The sequence below is a fragment of the Fulmarus glacialis genome, unplaced genomic scaffold, assembly GCF_000690835.1.
Source record: "Fulmarus glacialis isolate BGI_N327 unplaced genomic scaffold, ASM69083v1 scaffold10697, whole genome shotgun sequence".
Classification (NCBI taxonomy): Eukaryota; Metazoa; Chordata; class Aves; order Procellariiformes; family Procellariidae; genus Fulmarus; species Fulmarus glacialis.
This window is the reverse complement of record NW_009223816.1, coordinates 30,291-45,090: the sequence shown is the minus strand read 5'-3', so window position 1 is coordinate 45,090 and position 14,800 is coordinate 30,291. Positions and strand designations below refer to the sequence as shown.

Sequence of the window (14,800 nt, the reverse complement as noted above, 5' to 3'; positions counted from 1 at the left end):
AGTAACTTTTTCTACTGCTCCACCCTTGGCACTAGGCAATGGCTAATGATTATGGTGGCAGGAATATGATCTAGAGGTACCACTTATGAATTGCTGTAGGAAAGCACACATAGATCAGAATATTTTTCATCACTGCTATGCCATGCTATGTCAGAGAATTGGCGGGACTAATTCAGTAAGTGACATACTTTTACTTATGATATCTTCATGCCAGTTACAAAAGAGAATATCCCTTCATGATCCTGATACAGCACAAAGCAATCAGAGGGAAGACTGTGTATGAAACCTTTCATTTGCAGAACATCTGAAGGAAACAAAGTGCAAATTCTTGCATTTGAATGTTCTCCTGGTGAAAACTGTCATATAAAATAATATTTTTTAATGCTATTTAAAGGCAAATTCTACTTGTATCACATTTGCATGTAAACAGAGCTTTGAAAATAAAAAGAATTTGAAAAGGAAATAATGTGAATTCAAACAATTACTTTTCTTCACAAGTTACCAATATTATTGTACTATGCCAGGTCCTGCTAAAGACAAAATTAATACTTTTTAAATTTTTTTTTTTTTTTTTTTTTTTTACATGTACAGCATAGATTCCCTATAGCAATCAGCAGTGCTGCAGGTATTGCATGTTTAACAAATGTGCACAAAGTTGGCAAATGGCTTAGAGGGAGATTTTGTGCAGCTGTTGTTATGATACTGTGGAGTTGCTGGGAATACTCTACAGAGCAATGCTGATATCATAATTGGCTTCCACAAAAGCACATTAATGCAGGCCGCCAGATAAAAGTGGGTCAGCTTCACTTATCAGCCAGTTTAGAATGAAAGACCGAACTACACTGAAGAGAAAAAATTTGTGTGGAAGCCATTAGGTACTAGGATAAATGTTTTTTATTTCATGTGGGAAGAAAGAGCTCATCTCTTTTAAATCCTTGAATATAAATGCTGAGCTGCTCTTTCATCTGAGCCTACAGTCACCCTTTGTTGGATGCAAATAGCTAATACAGACCAAATGCTACTAACTGAAAAAGAAAACATGGCAACACACAGATTCCCATTGCACTCAGAAGAATTTACATATATTAGTGTTGCCAAAAAAATCACACATAATGGACTCTGAAACAAGGTTTTAAACAACGTGAATAGCCTCATCTCCATGATCCTGGTGCTCTCTTATCAAAACGATTATAGGTCAAGAAGGGTGACAGAGATTTGCAAAGGAAGAGCATTTTGTGGTGATAGAACTGTATTCATAAACTTGTGCACACACACAAAGCAGAATTTCAAATTCCCCATCTCACATTCAAAGCTTTCTTTACCTCTCCTTTATTCTAAGCTCTGTCCTTGTCTTTCTCACTCACTCCTCTTCTGAGTCTTTGTCTTCCATTTGTGCTTCTCGTCTCCTGCTCACACTTCAGATTCCCTGGCACTGCTCAGACTTCTCTGTGCGTGGGATAGCAGGTCCCCAAAACTTATTTAAGTCAAAAGAAAGACTCCCAATGACTTTACCAAGCTTTCACCTAATTCTGACCCAGACTTCTCTTCATCTTTGCATCAGGATGTGAAAATTCACCTTTTGCACTGAACACTCCAGATACTGTTAAATGCACAATAATAAAGTGTCCTGCAGGATCAGGAGACTTCTGCTAAATAACCACTGTATCTGTATACCATAAACTCTCCCAAGGCAGTGGTATGTTATACATTTGGGCTCATTCTACTTACTATGCAGAGCTGTGAACAGCACCAGCAAACAGACAACACCCATTTGTCATTTGAGAAGTTAGTCTTGCTTCACTCTGAAAAGACTTTTGGGTGCACCCATATTTAGACACAATTTATCCCCAAATAAGCACATTCATCTCCCACTATTTCTGCTGTCTAGACAGACTACTAGGACATATTCTCTAGAGCAGGGGTTAGATGGATTGAGACTCCCTTGAGAGCCCTTCCCAGACTCTAATTGACTTGATTGTTAGGCAATTTTTCCTGATGTCCAACTTAAATTTCTTTTTTGCTCAATTTCATCCTATCACTTCCAATTATGTCTGACTGAACTGCTCAAAACAATTCTTCTCCTCTCTGTCTCCTGACAATGAGGATGCAGCGCACGCATCTCTTATTAGCACACCTTCACTTCGGAATTTAATGGCAATTCTGATTACGGAGTTGACATTTTATGCCCACTTCTTACAGATGTCAAAGATATTTTATTATCCATGGAAGAAAACATAAGCCTGTGAATGTGTGTAGACAATACAGGGCCTTCCCCCTTTCTTCCGTAACTGAGACATGTGGTAATTAGAGTAAGAAAGCCTGAATGTAGCTAAGTTACCTTATGCAAAGAGACAGCTTCAGTGACAACATGGACTTGGAGAGTCTCTTTCCCCTCTGTTCTTACAATAATGTTGAAAATAATTGGGAAGATGAAGACAAAAGGAAGAAGTTGAAACATCTCTCAAAGGGAAAATACTGATGGAAAAAGAAAAGCTGTATTTCCCCAAACTACTTACTAGATGATGTTGTAGCAGAAACAATGACTTCTCCCTCAGTTTCTGAAACAACGTCTTGCTCCCACCCATCTAAAATTTCAGCTTAAGACATCTGATGACAATAAACTACTGCAGTTCAGTATTTTTAGGAAGAACAGGATGTTATAATCTCTCTGTATACTAAATCTGACAAAGAAGCCACAGGAGGAAAAGAGCATCTGGAAAATGATTATATATATAAATTGGATCCAAACACCTACGGAACAATGGACTCATTTCACAGGTGCACTGAACTACATGATCGGTAGAGCCAGAAGCAGGGAGTCTGGCTTCCAACAGTAGAAAATGAACTACTGTAGCCTGAGTAGCCCATTACTGACTATAGCCTTGGTAAGACATTCAGATCATGTATGCAAGAACGGTTATATTCCACAGACTGACTTATTCTGACAGCCCTCTGAGCTGCCAGGGTATGAGGTAATGCCAGCCTAAGGACAGACACATTAGCATGTGGACCCATCTACCTTCATCCTTTTGTCCACGGGTAGAATGCATTACAGTCCTTGGAAGAGGGTACTCTGACAGTACCTAGATGAGAAAGCAATGGGACAGAGTCAATTTTGTCATGTTTCCGGAGGATGAGAATTCCCCCAACAGTGGAGAAATCTCCCCAGGAGTGGAGCTGCTGGAGATAGCTTTGCCATGCCTTTGCGCTGCTCCGGTAAACTTGCAAAACTTTCTCACGCGCCAAGACCATGTATTGATAATACTCTAAATTTTTTCCTGAATTTCTTCTACATAACTTGGATCGAAAGTGAACATATTTTCATATCTGCCCAGAACAGTTATGTAACAATAAGAGAAATGACACACAATCAATGAGCTTTGTGCCCATATACACACAGACTACCTGCAGTCATAATTGCATGTGTGTTTTCACAATATATTTTTGTTAAGAGGAAGGATATATTGAGTTCACAGAGTATTAGTTTCCCATTATTATATGTAATTCCAAATAATAACAATGAAGTGAGTTAATTTAAGAATTCAAAGCAAAGGGAGCTATATGTATTTGGAGGAGGCCAATCTGTCAGGTTCATTGTAGCTTCTCATCACTAATGAATCCCAAACCTCAAATTCTGTTTGAGGAATAAAATGTTAAAACAGGGTAGGCAGTTCTCTTAACAGTAGTCAGGAAACAATACAGAGGCACTCGAATCACAGTTTCCTGACTGACAGTCAGTCTCATAAATGCTGTAATATGGTTTTGAGCAAAAGCCACAGAATGAGCCATTTGATTTATAAGCTGGCATTGACAACAAGGTGAAGGACATTGTCACAGTTAAGATGTTCAGCTTAGCCCAACTACAACTGCTTGCTTTCAGTCAGGGGTACAATGCCCTACCTGGCCAAGCTGTTCACAAGCTGTTTGATACTCAGCTCGCTGACAGAGGTCTTTCACACGCTGGTATTTGGGTAGAAAGTTTTCTTCTTGGGCATCTACCTTCTCATTCTCCCTCTTATGCAGCAGTTTACTGGAAAAGAAAAAAAAAATTCTTTTTGCATTAATATTAATTCCAAGATATTCATACAGTTTGCTGTAAAGGCTCAGAGGAGTAGGTTATACGCCAAGTCCATAGCATCACAGGTGGCCAAAACTTAATAGCCAGTAGAAACTAGCACTTACCATCATCTCCAATAACACACACGTTATTCATATCATACTCTCAGGGAGCATACAAAAACATACAAAACCAAGACAGTGTGTTTCATGTCTGATTGGCAGGCAGTAACAACAGTCGATATAAAGAGACCATACCTCCTCACTCTACAGGGCTGCACCTCGCAAACCCTTCATGCCCTGTGTTATGTATTAAGGCAGAGGCATAGAGGGAATGGCCAGCAGATGAACATGCAGAGAGAAAAGGTTATTCATACTCCCATGATACAAGCAGGAGGGTCGGGGCGGGGGGCAGCAGCTGAAAGAAAAATGGGATGCCTTTCCATCTCTCAATCCAAGTAAAACTCCCCTTCCCCCATCCCAACAGCACATTTATGCAGGCTGTAGGCAAAGGCCATATATTCCCTCCTATCACACAATCACTGCCATTAGGCATACTGCAGTCGTGTCCCTGCTGGCACAGCTAAATGGCTTTAGGTCTGTGGTAGAGTGCTGCTTTGGCTTTAGCTATTCAGTATCCTTCTATTTAAAAAGAGTGGGCCTTGTGATTAACACTTTCCTTACCCTCTTTCCACTAGGAACGAGTCTCTCCACACCTTCATCTTTTTCTTTAAATGGAACCTAGGAGGAAACGAGGAGAGGAAAAAGCAATTCCCACAAAACCAGTAATCAAGTCATGCCCCAGTTTTCCACCCCCAGTTCAGATGAGAAACATTACATATAACTGCACAAGGGGACATCCAGCTTTATGAAGCAGGCACATATGCCTCTCCAGTGCAAATCATGAACAAACATAGGACAGATTTGTTCTCACAGGGACAAAATCCACAACAGATTCACACAGTACAACTATTTCAACATAAGCATGTTTAAGGCACAGGGGATTAACTGAATTGTCCTTGATCACAAAGGATCGCAAATTAAATCAGGGTTTCCTGACTCCAGTTTGGGCTCTTAACCTGCACACTACCCCCAAAGTATCCTATTCTAAAGCAGCTGCTCCTTTCCCCCCTCTCCCTCCACCCAACTACTTGTAAAGCAAATCTTCTTCTTCCCTTTTTCTGCTGATTTTCTCTAGCAAGCATGCAGCCTAATTCTCTTCCTCAGTCTTTTTCCAATGAAAGTATTGATGGAAGGTTTCAAATAATAACTGTGCAATTCTGAGTGCTAGCCTGTCTTTATATTATAGTCTGATACACAACCAACCCCTTCAATTCAATTATTCTACAATTTATTCAATATGAAATGCTTTGCTACAAATGATGCCACAGAGACATTTAAAATCTATAACTCATATAGCTAAAGACCTTCATGTGTAGCCCTCTTACTGCTACACAGATTACATTTAGTATATCCAAATGCCATATATGCCGTATAGCTAGTATATGAACCTCACAAAATGAAAATAAATAACTGCAGTCACATATTGAGATTTTCCAGTGAATTATGTACTCATATAGATGGTAATTTTATTATATTTGCCTTTATATTCGCTGCACGTTGCTGAATACTCGCTCAGTCTCCTGTACACACACACGCATGTTTACACGCACATTTCCATTTCTTACCTATTCACTGGTCTCTCAGAATCCAGAAGCTTTAGAATGGATTTACCATCCATATCAGATGGAATATCCAATCCAGCAATATCTAGAATTGTAGGTGCGAGATCAATATTCAACACAATGTGAGGATTCCTGAAAAAACATATATGAGAACCGGGTTTAAAGTGTATGAAATGATACCAAGCAACTCCAGCTCTTCCACAGAGACTACAGATCTGAAAAGGCTTATTTTGGGACATCTGCAAGGAAGAAAAGAGAATCCAATTCCTTTCCATGAAGGGAATTAAAATGTAAAATATAGGTAAGTTGCATAACCTCAAGAGGGATTAATATGAAGATTTAAAACTTTAGCACAGAGCATTTTTGAGAAAGCAAAGTAGTTCATAAGGCACAGTTAGTTAATTATTGCAAAAGAGGGTTCAAAAGTCTTTCAAAACATGAGAAAGCATTGGAAGAACTCCTTGGGTGTCTTATAGAATCACAGTGTCTGCCAAATATCTGATGACTTTATTAAAAAGTAGATTTGGCAGGTAGCACATGCTTTATCTGTTTCAAAATATGGTACAGAAATAAGTACCTCAGCTTATATCACAGCAAGCATATTCTGAAGAGAACATGAGGAGAAATATATTGCTAGACATCACAGTAAATAATTAAAAGTTGCTGTTAATGTAGAGTGTGAGACAGAAAAAGGAAAGGGATCAGGAAAGAAAAAGCAGAGAAGCAGCAGTTATGGAAAAAAAAAGAGAATAAAAGCACAGCTTTACTTGAAATATGAAATAATATCAGTCTTCCAAAGTGCACAGTCATCCATTCTGCAAACACTTAGAAACAGCCCTGCCCTGTTACTTAGCAGAGTAGTGGCACACGCTCTTCAGCCACCACAGTTAACAGGACAATATTTGAACTTAAATTGCCTTCAAATTTGCTTAAAACATTGGCATCAACTCAGAGGAGTACAGACAGCTCCTATCCCCAAATTCCTCGAACCACCACAGCTAAATATGAGTGAGTTCACAGATCAGAGCATCTAGCTGCACAGCCTGGCATTCAGTAGCTAAACAAACGCCCAAATTTCTAATCATGTGACTTGGTTTTACTATGGGTCTGTTTTGGCAGAAGTGTTTTCAGTTTATGTTGAACCTTACAAACTTATTTCAAATATGTCTATGACAGTGTTGTGTAATTACTCAAAATATTACATATATACATACTGTTTATCAGATGTGTACTATTTCTTTTCTTTATTTCTTTAAAAAAAGATATCAAGGAAGGCACTCGATTTCTTAAAAGTGGGGAAAAAAAACCAAGTGAGCATACTGCTATACAGACAGTCTTCTACAGCACCGAACATGAAGAATCACCGTGCTATGATTTGCAGGCACAAAGGAAGGATGGGACCAGATGGGCTGCTACACATGTCAGTGCAGAATTCTAGCTCAAAATACAGGACAGAAGAAAGCTGCTAAATTCACACTAATTAATGAGACACCATTTAAAAATTACTACATTTTTGAGCGAGTGAGCAAACAGGCACTGACAAGAGCATGGATGATGAATTAAATTGATGTACCTAATTTGATTTTAATTACTAATAATTGTGGTGTAGCATATTTGGTAATAGAAATGAGAGCTTAGTAATGACTTGCTACAGTGACTGCTATTAAATCTTCGTTGGTATCAAAAGGGAGTCATGACAATTACTCTGCAGGAAAAACATAAGGTTGACGCAAAACATGGATGATTGAAGTTCTACCATTTAAAGAAAATCAGGCTGAAAGGGAGGATCAATTTATTATCTGGTATATTCCCCCTCCAAGGTATTTTATCCTGTTCTTCTTATTTGTTGTACTGTGACGGGCTCTGTTCTGCTAGACCCTGTCAGGCTGACTCCTCTGATTCTAATAGAAATATTTTTTCATCTTCAGAAGCCACTGAAAAATAAAATTCAGTGGGAAGGTTTCACAGCTTTTATGTATGTCTAGGTGCAAAGATCCTTGAACTACAGCAGACATGAGGTGGCTGGTCTATAGCATTGCATGTTGCAGAAAAACTAGCTCAGTCCACTTGGGCCATATTAGCATTGCCTCTCCAGTAAGACCAAAAACTGCAGTTGAAGTGAAAGAGAGCGTGTTCTTAGAAGGCTAATCCAGCTCACTTGAAATTCTGTGCTGCTGCAGACAAACTTCTTTCAGTGCTGAGGTAATACGTTTAATTCCACCTGAGGAATCCCTCCCCTGCTTTTTAGAGAAGCAATATTGTTTCTTTCACATGCATAACTGCTGTAAATAAGTCAGACACACAGTGCAATATCTACAGAATTTAACATTTTTGTGCCTACTGATAATGTGAATCAATGAATTTAACCAGTAAATGGTATGAGACTTTTTTAATAACTATTTGCTACTGTATTACACACTAGATCTGTTCCTCTGTGGTAAAGAAAAAAATTGTGTGTGGAAGACTTTGTGTGTGTTAATTATGCTAAAACATGCACACTGATATAAATAAAAGGCAGCAAATTATGGCACTCTGTCCAAAATCATTACTTAAGTGCAAATATTTGCTATTGAAATAATTGCTTAGAAAGTGTATTTACATAATTTCTTAGCTGATCAAAGCTACCGTTTTAATTAACAGTCATATTCTGCATGCTTGCGTGCATCTGACAAACAGCCCTAACCATGTAATCTCAAAGGATGAACCAAAAAGAATCTTTGTGGATGACAATATATGAACTATTACGTACATTCTTCTTCATAAACTGAAACAGCTGACTCCACTAAGTGATTTAATGTCCAGCAATAATTATCTACTGTGGCAGTGAACATTATACAATATGTCTTTTACCTTGAAAATGTGATAGTTATGTGTATTATTTGCACTCCTCAAAAGGAGGCAAAAAAGCATTTCCTAGATTGGACATATTTCAAAGTGGCTTTTTCAACTACATCCACAAAAGTGTAGTGGCTTGTGCTGCACACCTATGCAAGCAAAAAGGCAATGGCATAAAACCTTGACTATGTTATACCAGCACATGCTATCAGTTCTGTTATCTGAGTAGGTGTATTTTTCTGCCAACGATGAGCAGGAAGTCATTCAGGATGAGAGAACTTTCTGCCCCCATTTGGATGCCAGGTCAATACGACTAGAGATGTGAATATAAAGGATTTTTCTGTACATACACATACACACACACAATAGCCAAGAACTTACAAGGATCCAGCGTCCACATTTGGACCTCGGATATAGAAAGGAACTCTGATGTCAAACTCATACGGCATGGACTTTCCTTTTACCAGCCCAAACTGCCCAATATGATAACCATGGTCTGCTGTGTATATTATATATGTATTGTCCAGTTCACCTGTTTCAACCAACGTATTGTAAATCTGAAAAAAAGCAAAATGAAGTACGAGTAGTACTAAGTAGTACTATATGCAGAATATTGGATATAATTTTCTGCCTATGTGTGACATGCAAATAAATAACAACAGTTTTATTATGCCACTGAGTTATCACAATGAAATATTCTGAATAATCCATAATCACATAATAATTTTACTAACTGAATATTGTGGCTATTACAAGGCAAACTTCTGTTTTCTGTTTTAAGGTAAACACATTAGCACGCCACATTTTCAAAAGTGTTTGGGTTCAGTATTTTGCATGACAGTTGTCAAGATAGTACTAAATACATATGGTAGCAGAGATAAAAGTTTCAAGGTGATAAGCATTTTTGAAATTTTCTCTCCACCTTTATCTTTTCCTGCAGGAAACAATTTTAATAAAATGACAGCATTTTGAATTTCGCACTTATTTAAGCAACACTCAACGATCTTGACTTCAGACAAATGAGTCCCCATTACACAGAATATTTGCAAAATCTCTTCCAGATAAATATCACTCAGTCATACTCTCTCACTAGCTGGAGAACTAACATGGAGTATTAAGAGGAGCTTTAACTCTGTTTGTGGTTGCTTCTATGAATTTACATAAGAATCTTTACATGAAATGTACTAACTTGAGCACCAAAGATCAATTTTTATGTGACATTTTCACATGCAAACGTACAAAGGTGGTGGGGCACCACAAAAGTGGTGCCTCACATAGATCCAGAACACATCAGCACAGAAGAAAACAAACTCAGTTGTTGTTGTAGGTTTGGATTCGGTTTTTTGTTGGTTTTTTTTTGTTGTTGTTGTTTTGTTTGTTTAGGGTTTTTTGTGGGGTTTTTTGTTTGTTTGTTTGTTTTAATTTTGAAAGACTATTAGACACATATAATTTAGTGAAAAGATCAGGCTAACTTGGTGATTGCAACTAAAAAACAACCCAACTGATTTTGCCTCCAGTGAATCACTCAAAGTGAAACCATTTTACTAAATAGAAAATCAAAATAGTGTAGTAAAATAGCTGATCTTCCCTAATGCTGGTATCTGATCCATCTAAACAGGTTCATTAATATAAAGTAGAGAACATACTAGCCTGAATCAGTAACAAGTTGATACAATGCCATCCAGATAATTTCATCTTTGCCTTGCAGGACTCCTCTTACTTTATGTTCTACCTTTTTTGAGTAAGAATGCCAAGAGATAAGCAGTAAATTGCAACACCTTTAAATCTGCCCTCTTACAACTGGAAACCCATTTTTTTTCAGACTAGCTTTTAGCTAATTCAGATGTTTTGGTTCAAGACACCCAGCTTGCAATAAGAGATTTCATTGTTACATAATGCAGACTTAATTAAAAAAAAAAAACAACTACCTATATATTTGTCTACTTCTAACATTTAACATCCTGGGCCTGGTCTACCATGGGATTATTCCAGTTAGGACTCCTGTAGCATCACTTTTTGTTGTTGTTGTTGTTGTTGTTGTTGTTCTCTCAGAAACTCAGTGTTACAGGATCAAGATAGGCCCACAGTTAGGTAGTTATTTCCAACAGGTTGTAGGATGACTTTTCACTATCAGATGATACATTTTTAGAATTTATGATGTGCATTTTTTCAGGTAATCCCTCCCTTTTCCCCTTAATCAGTAGCGGCTCTGTGGCAACAAATCAGCTCACTTACACCACCCAACTCACGGTACCTGTCTTCAGAAGAGGATCCTTACACATTGAATAGAGACACAAAATCCTCAGAGGTGAAAGGATTACACACTATTAGAAAACTGATGCAGTCCTCCTCCTTCCTTCCCCCTTATCTTCATATACAGCACAGCTTGGAGCTCAACTCAAGAAACAAGCACCTGTTTAGCCAAAAAAAAAAAAGTGAATACTAATCTTACCATCTCCATAGAGTCATCCACAGACATGAGTGTTTGAAGGCGCTTTCTCTGTAGCATGTTAGTGAACTCCATGTGTATAGGTTTCATGGGACCTGTATACCTCATTATCCAGTGCTTGTCTGGGTTTGGAGCGTAGTTGTAACTGGGAGTGCTAAGGAACAGAGAGAAAATCAGAATGTTCTAACAGTGTAGAAAAAAGCCATAGTAATGTATACCAATAATTTCTGTTTGATCAACACTAGAGGACCAACTCTCTCAGGTGCACAAGAAAATACTAGATTTACTTTGGAAAAGTCCTATGCTTCTATGTTTTGTACGAAAGATGGGAGAATGGAAACAACTCTACGGGGAATAAAATATTAAAAGAGTAAATATACATTGTTTTCGCAGTGTCTTCCGACTAACATGGATACCTTTCAAGGCCAAGAGACTAGCCTCAGAAGTTGAACTCCAGAAGTATGATCTGGATGAAGCATGTGCTATAGAGTTCCTACTCCTGTAATTGCTTTGCTTTCATTCTGCCCGCATTAGCACCAAATATTTTGGCTTGTGCAAGCTGTTTAACAGTAACTATAGAACTTGCTGAAAAGGTTCTACCATGTTCTTTAACAGCTTTTTTGAATTCAACATGACTGGCTACTTGAATACTTTTCACACTCATGTACCCAGAGGAGCACATGCACCCTACCTGGTGGTATCAAACTGCATGTGAGCTCATGGCAAGCAGAAGTGGATATATAGCCGGATTTTAAAGACCTGCCAAGAAAAGCAGGGGTGAGGGGAAACAGGACTGTATTTTGCAGACACTTTCCAGCCACCAACTCCTTTGTGATCATCAGAAACTTTAATTAAAGTCCCTGCAAAATCCCAAGAGCTGGATTCAATGTCCTCCTGGAATCTCACAGCCCCTCCAAGTTCTCATGATCCTGTGACATCATTAAAGTGATGCGGAGAAATATCACTGATTGTCCATAATTTCATGTTGTTGGCAGTTCCAGAGATTGCTTTTCTGTGCATAATTAGATAGATCTAAACAAAAGATTTATTTTGGTATATCATTACTATAATGTTGACTCTCTGCATCACCAACTCACTAGAAAGCTATATTATAGCTTACATTTGCAAGAAATACTATTTTTACTTACTATATCTATTCCTAAAAAGTTTATTACTTAAGATTGAGAACCACCTTTGGCAATTTCTTCCTATCTTGGCCCAAACACATCACCTGCAGAGTCTAAAATATTAAAAATTACTTTTCCTCAGTGATTTCTTGAGGCTTCCTTTTTTCATTCAAAGCAATAAACTCAGTCTACGTAAATGTGCAAGCCAAGAGGGTGACACAGCAACACAGGAAAAATAGCAGATATTCAGTTATTTTCTTCTTCCCAACACACAATTTCCTGATAAATTCACCTCCTATTTGGCAAATATCTACTGTTGTTTTTGTGTATGCAACAGAGCAGCAGGGTAAGTTATTAAGATAAACAATAGTAATATAAGTTGAAACTTCTCCTCGAAATACTGTGTATCTAATGTATCTTTGAATATGACAGTCTTAAGAGTTTTAATATAAATATGAAATTAATAATCTGACAGTGAAATATTTTATGCCAAAAGCCTCAGTTAGATGCTATTTGAAAAATGTGCGTAGGTGGCAAATGGAGGCTTCTTCATATAGGGAGGAAAGGGCTGGTGTTTATTCTCTCTGTATCGTTAATAGCCTCTTGAATTTCAGAATGTTATTGTGGCTGAAATAATGACATTGCTCCTTGAAAATGCTGACAGTTATGGAAACTGTTGCTATGTGATGCCCAGAATGAATCAAAAATGCTTGGCAAACTCCTTTTCAGCTTACTTTGTGATTTCCTGGCTGATTTGAAACCTCCCGCTGTTTAATCCAACCAAAGCCCGTGATTTTCTTTGATTACTACAAATGTAATCCTCTTACACTTAACAGATTTGTCTGTTTTATGGGAAAAATACACAAATGTAACATTCCTAGAACTTGGTTAAGATAACCTCTTCAAACGTACTCAGGAGTAAGTCCTAGTCTGATTGCATTCGACCTTGGAAAAGATGGGTGGTAAAATGTACCCACTATAGAAATAACATTTCTGATCACTGTTAAACTGCCCAGCTGTTGCATTCTCTGCAGCTATCAGTATAGGCAGTAAAAAAGGAAAACCAGCCATGTAGCCTAGGGATTTGCTACGTGAATGGTGGTTGATGTGAACAATTTTCAAACAAGAAAAGACTGCAGATGCACGCGAAAAGGAGCTCTACAGAATGAGATGGAAAGAGACTGCAGTATAGGGTAGAATGGTCATACCAGCTAGTATATGTAACAATAGAAGCAAGAGAACAACAGCATAAATTAGCAACAGAAGTACATACCAGAGTTCCCAAGCAAAGAAGTATTCTGATTGTCAGTCTATGCTAAAATCCATACCACTAACTTCTAGCTATTATTAGCAATGCTGAACAATGCGGTATGTATGTCAACCAGTGTAGGCATTACAGTCACACCTTCATTTTGCTTTGTGGATAGCTCAAGAATCCGCTTGTAGACTTTGTCAACGCTGCCACAAGAAGAGGTACAGAGACATGCCACATGGTGTACTGCCTTCTGATTCTGGGACTAGGCAAAGACTTTGTTCAGAGTATTGCTTACTGCTCTAGGGCAATTAATAAGAAGTGTTCTACCTGTGTTCTGATCCTTCCCTACCATATCCACATGACAACAAAACAGTGAGAACTGCCTACACCCCTTTATCATTAACAGATTTATCTGTCACTGAGGGATTCCATGGAATTTGGGAACAAGGGAAAAAACGGAAAGTAGAGAACTAATTTGTACATACAGTGAGGGAATGATGCACATTCTGCATTTTTACATTTAATCTTAAACCCAAGCCAAAGAAAACCCTCACGGATTATTATTATTATCATGTAGGGGCAGGAAAATTGTTTAGAATAAGATTGGCAGTTTCTGTGCACAAGATGTACATATTATTTTATGTTCATATCCAAAGAAAAAGACAGTTTCTTAATCTACTAAGATAATTTGTTTCTTTACAAACAAAACTTGTTTCCATGAAGTGACACTTCCTGTAGAATTGTGATCATTGTAAGAAAAGTCACCTACAATTAAAAATAGTTTTGTGTAATTACTCTATAATCAGGAAGACAAACCTAGTTTGTGTCAAAAATGAAATTTAAACTATGAGCAAAAGAAAAATAGATGTAGTTTACATTTTTCATTGCTGGCCTTCCTCAAATCCTTCTACCCTTTTTCATTCAACTAGTATAATTAAATTGCTACAGAATGTTGCTCGATAAATGATTAGCATCTCCGAGATACGAATGCCTTCCACAGGAACTTCTGAGAAGACTGAGGTCAATTTGGGGTATAAGCTATGAGAAGTTGCCTATTTGGCATTTCTGTAATTTTCATTTCAAAGAAATGAGCATAAGATGGCAAACAAACATGAAATACTGCATTGCTGTAGATCTAGGACACAGATTCTCTTTGGTAGCACAGCGTAAAATAATGAAATATATAATTCTAAGTTATGCAATACTTAGACAATAGAACAAAGGAAGCTTTTTCTCTCAGACTTTATTTTAAATAAAGTGAAAAAGCTCAAATGGATTTCACTGGACTTTGGACTAGTCCTGAGCAGCTTTGGCTACCAACTGATTATTATTTCCATCAGTTCCCAGTTCCTTCACAAATCCAAAATAGAACAGAATTCCCCTTAAAAACATA

General features: G+C 37.7%; 1 protein-coding gene across 1 annotated transcript in view; it reads right to left on the bottom strand.

The window, feature by feature from the left end:
• Window positions 1–14,800, bottom strand: part of LOC104079776 (extracellular sulfatase Sulf-2-like) — a 63,401-nt gene that overhangs the window by 24,088 nt on the left and 24,513 nt on the right. Inside the window, 5 exon segments of the mRNA XM_009581927.1 lie at window positions 3,901–4,030; window positions 4,741–4,797; window positions 5,745–5,873; window positions 8,958–9,133; window positions 11,029–11,179. Coding sequence (XP_009580222.1) covers window positions 3,901–4,030; window positions 4,741–4,797; window positions 5,745–5,873; window positions 8,958–9,133; window positions 11,029–11,179 — 643 coding nt within the window.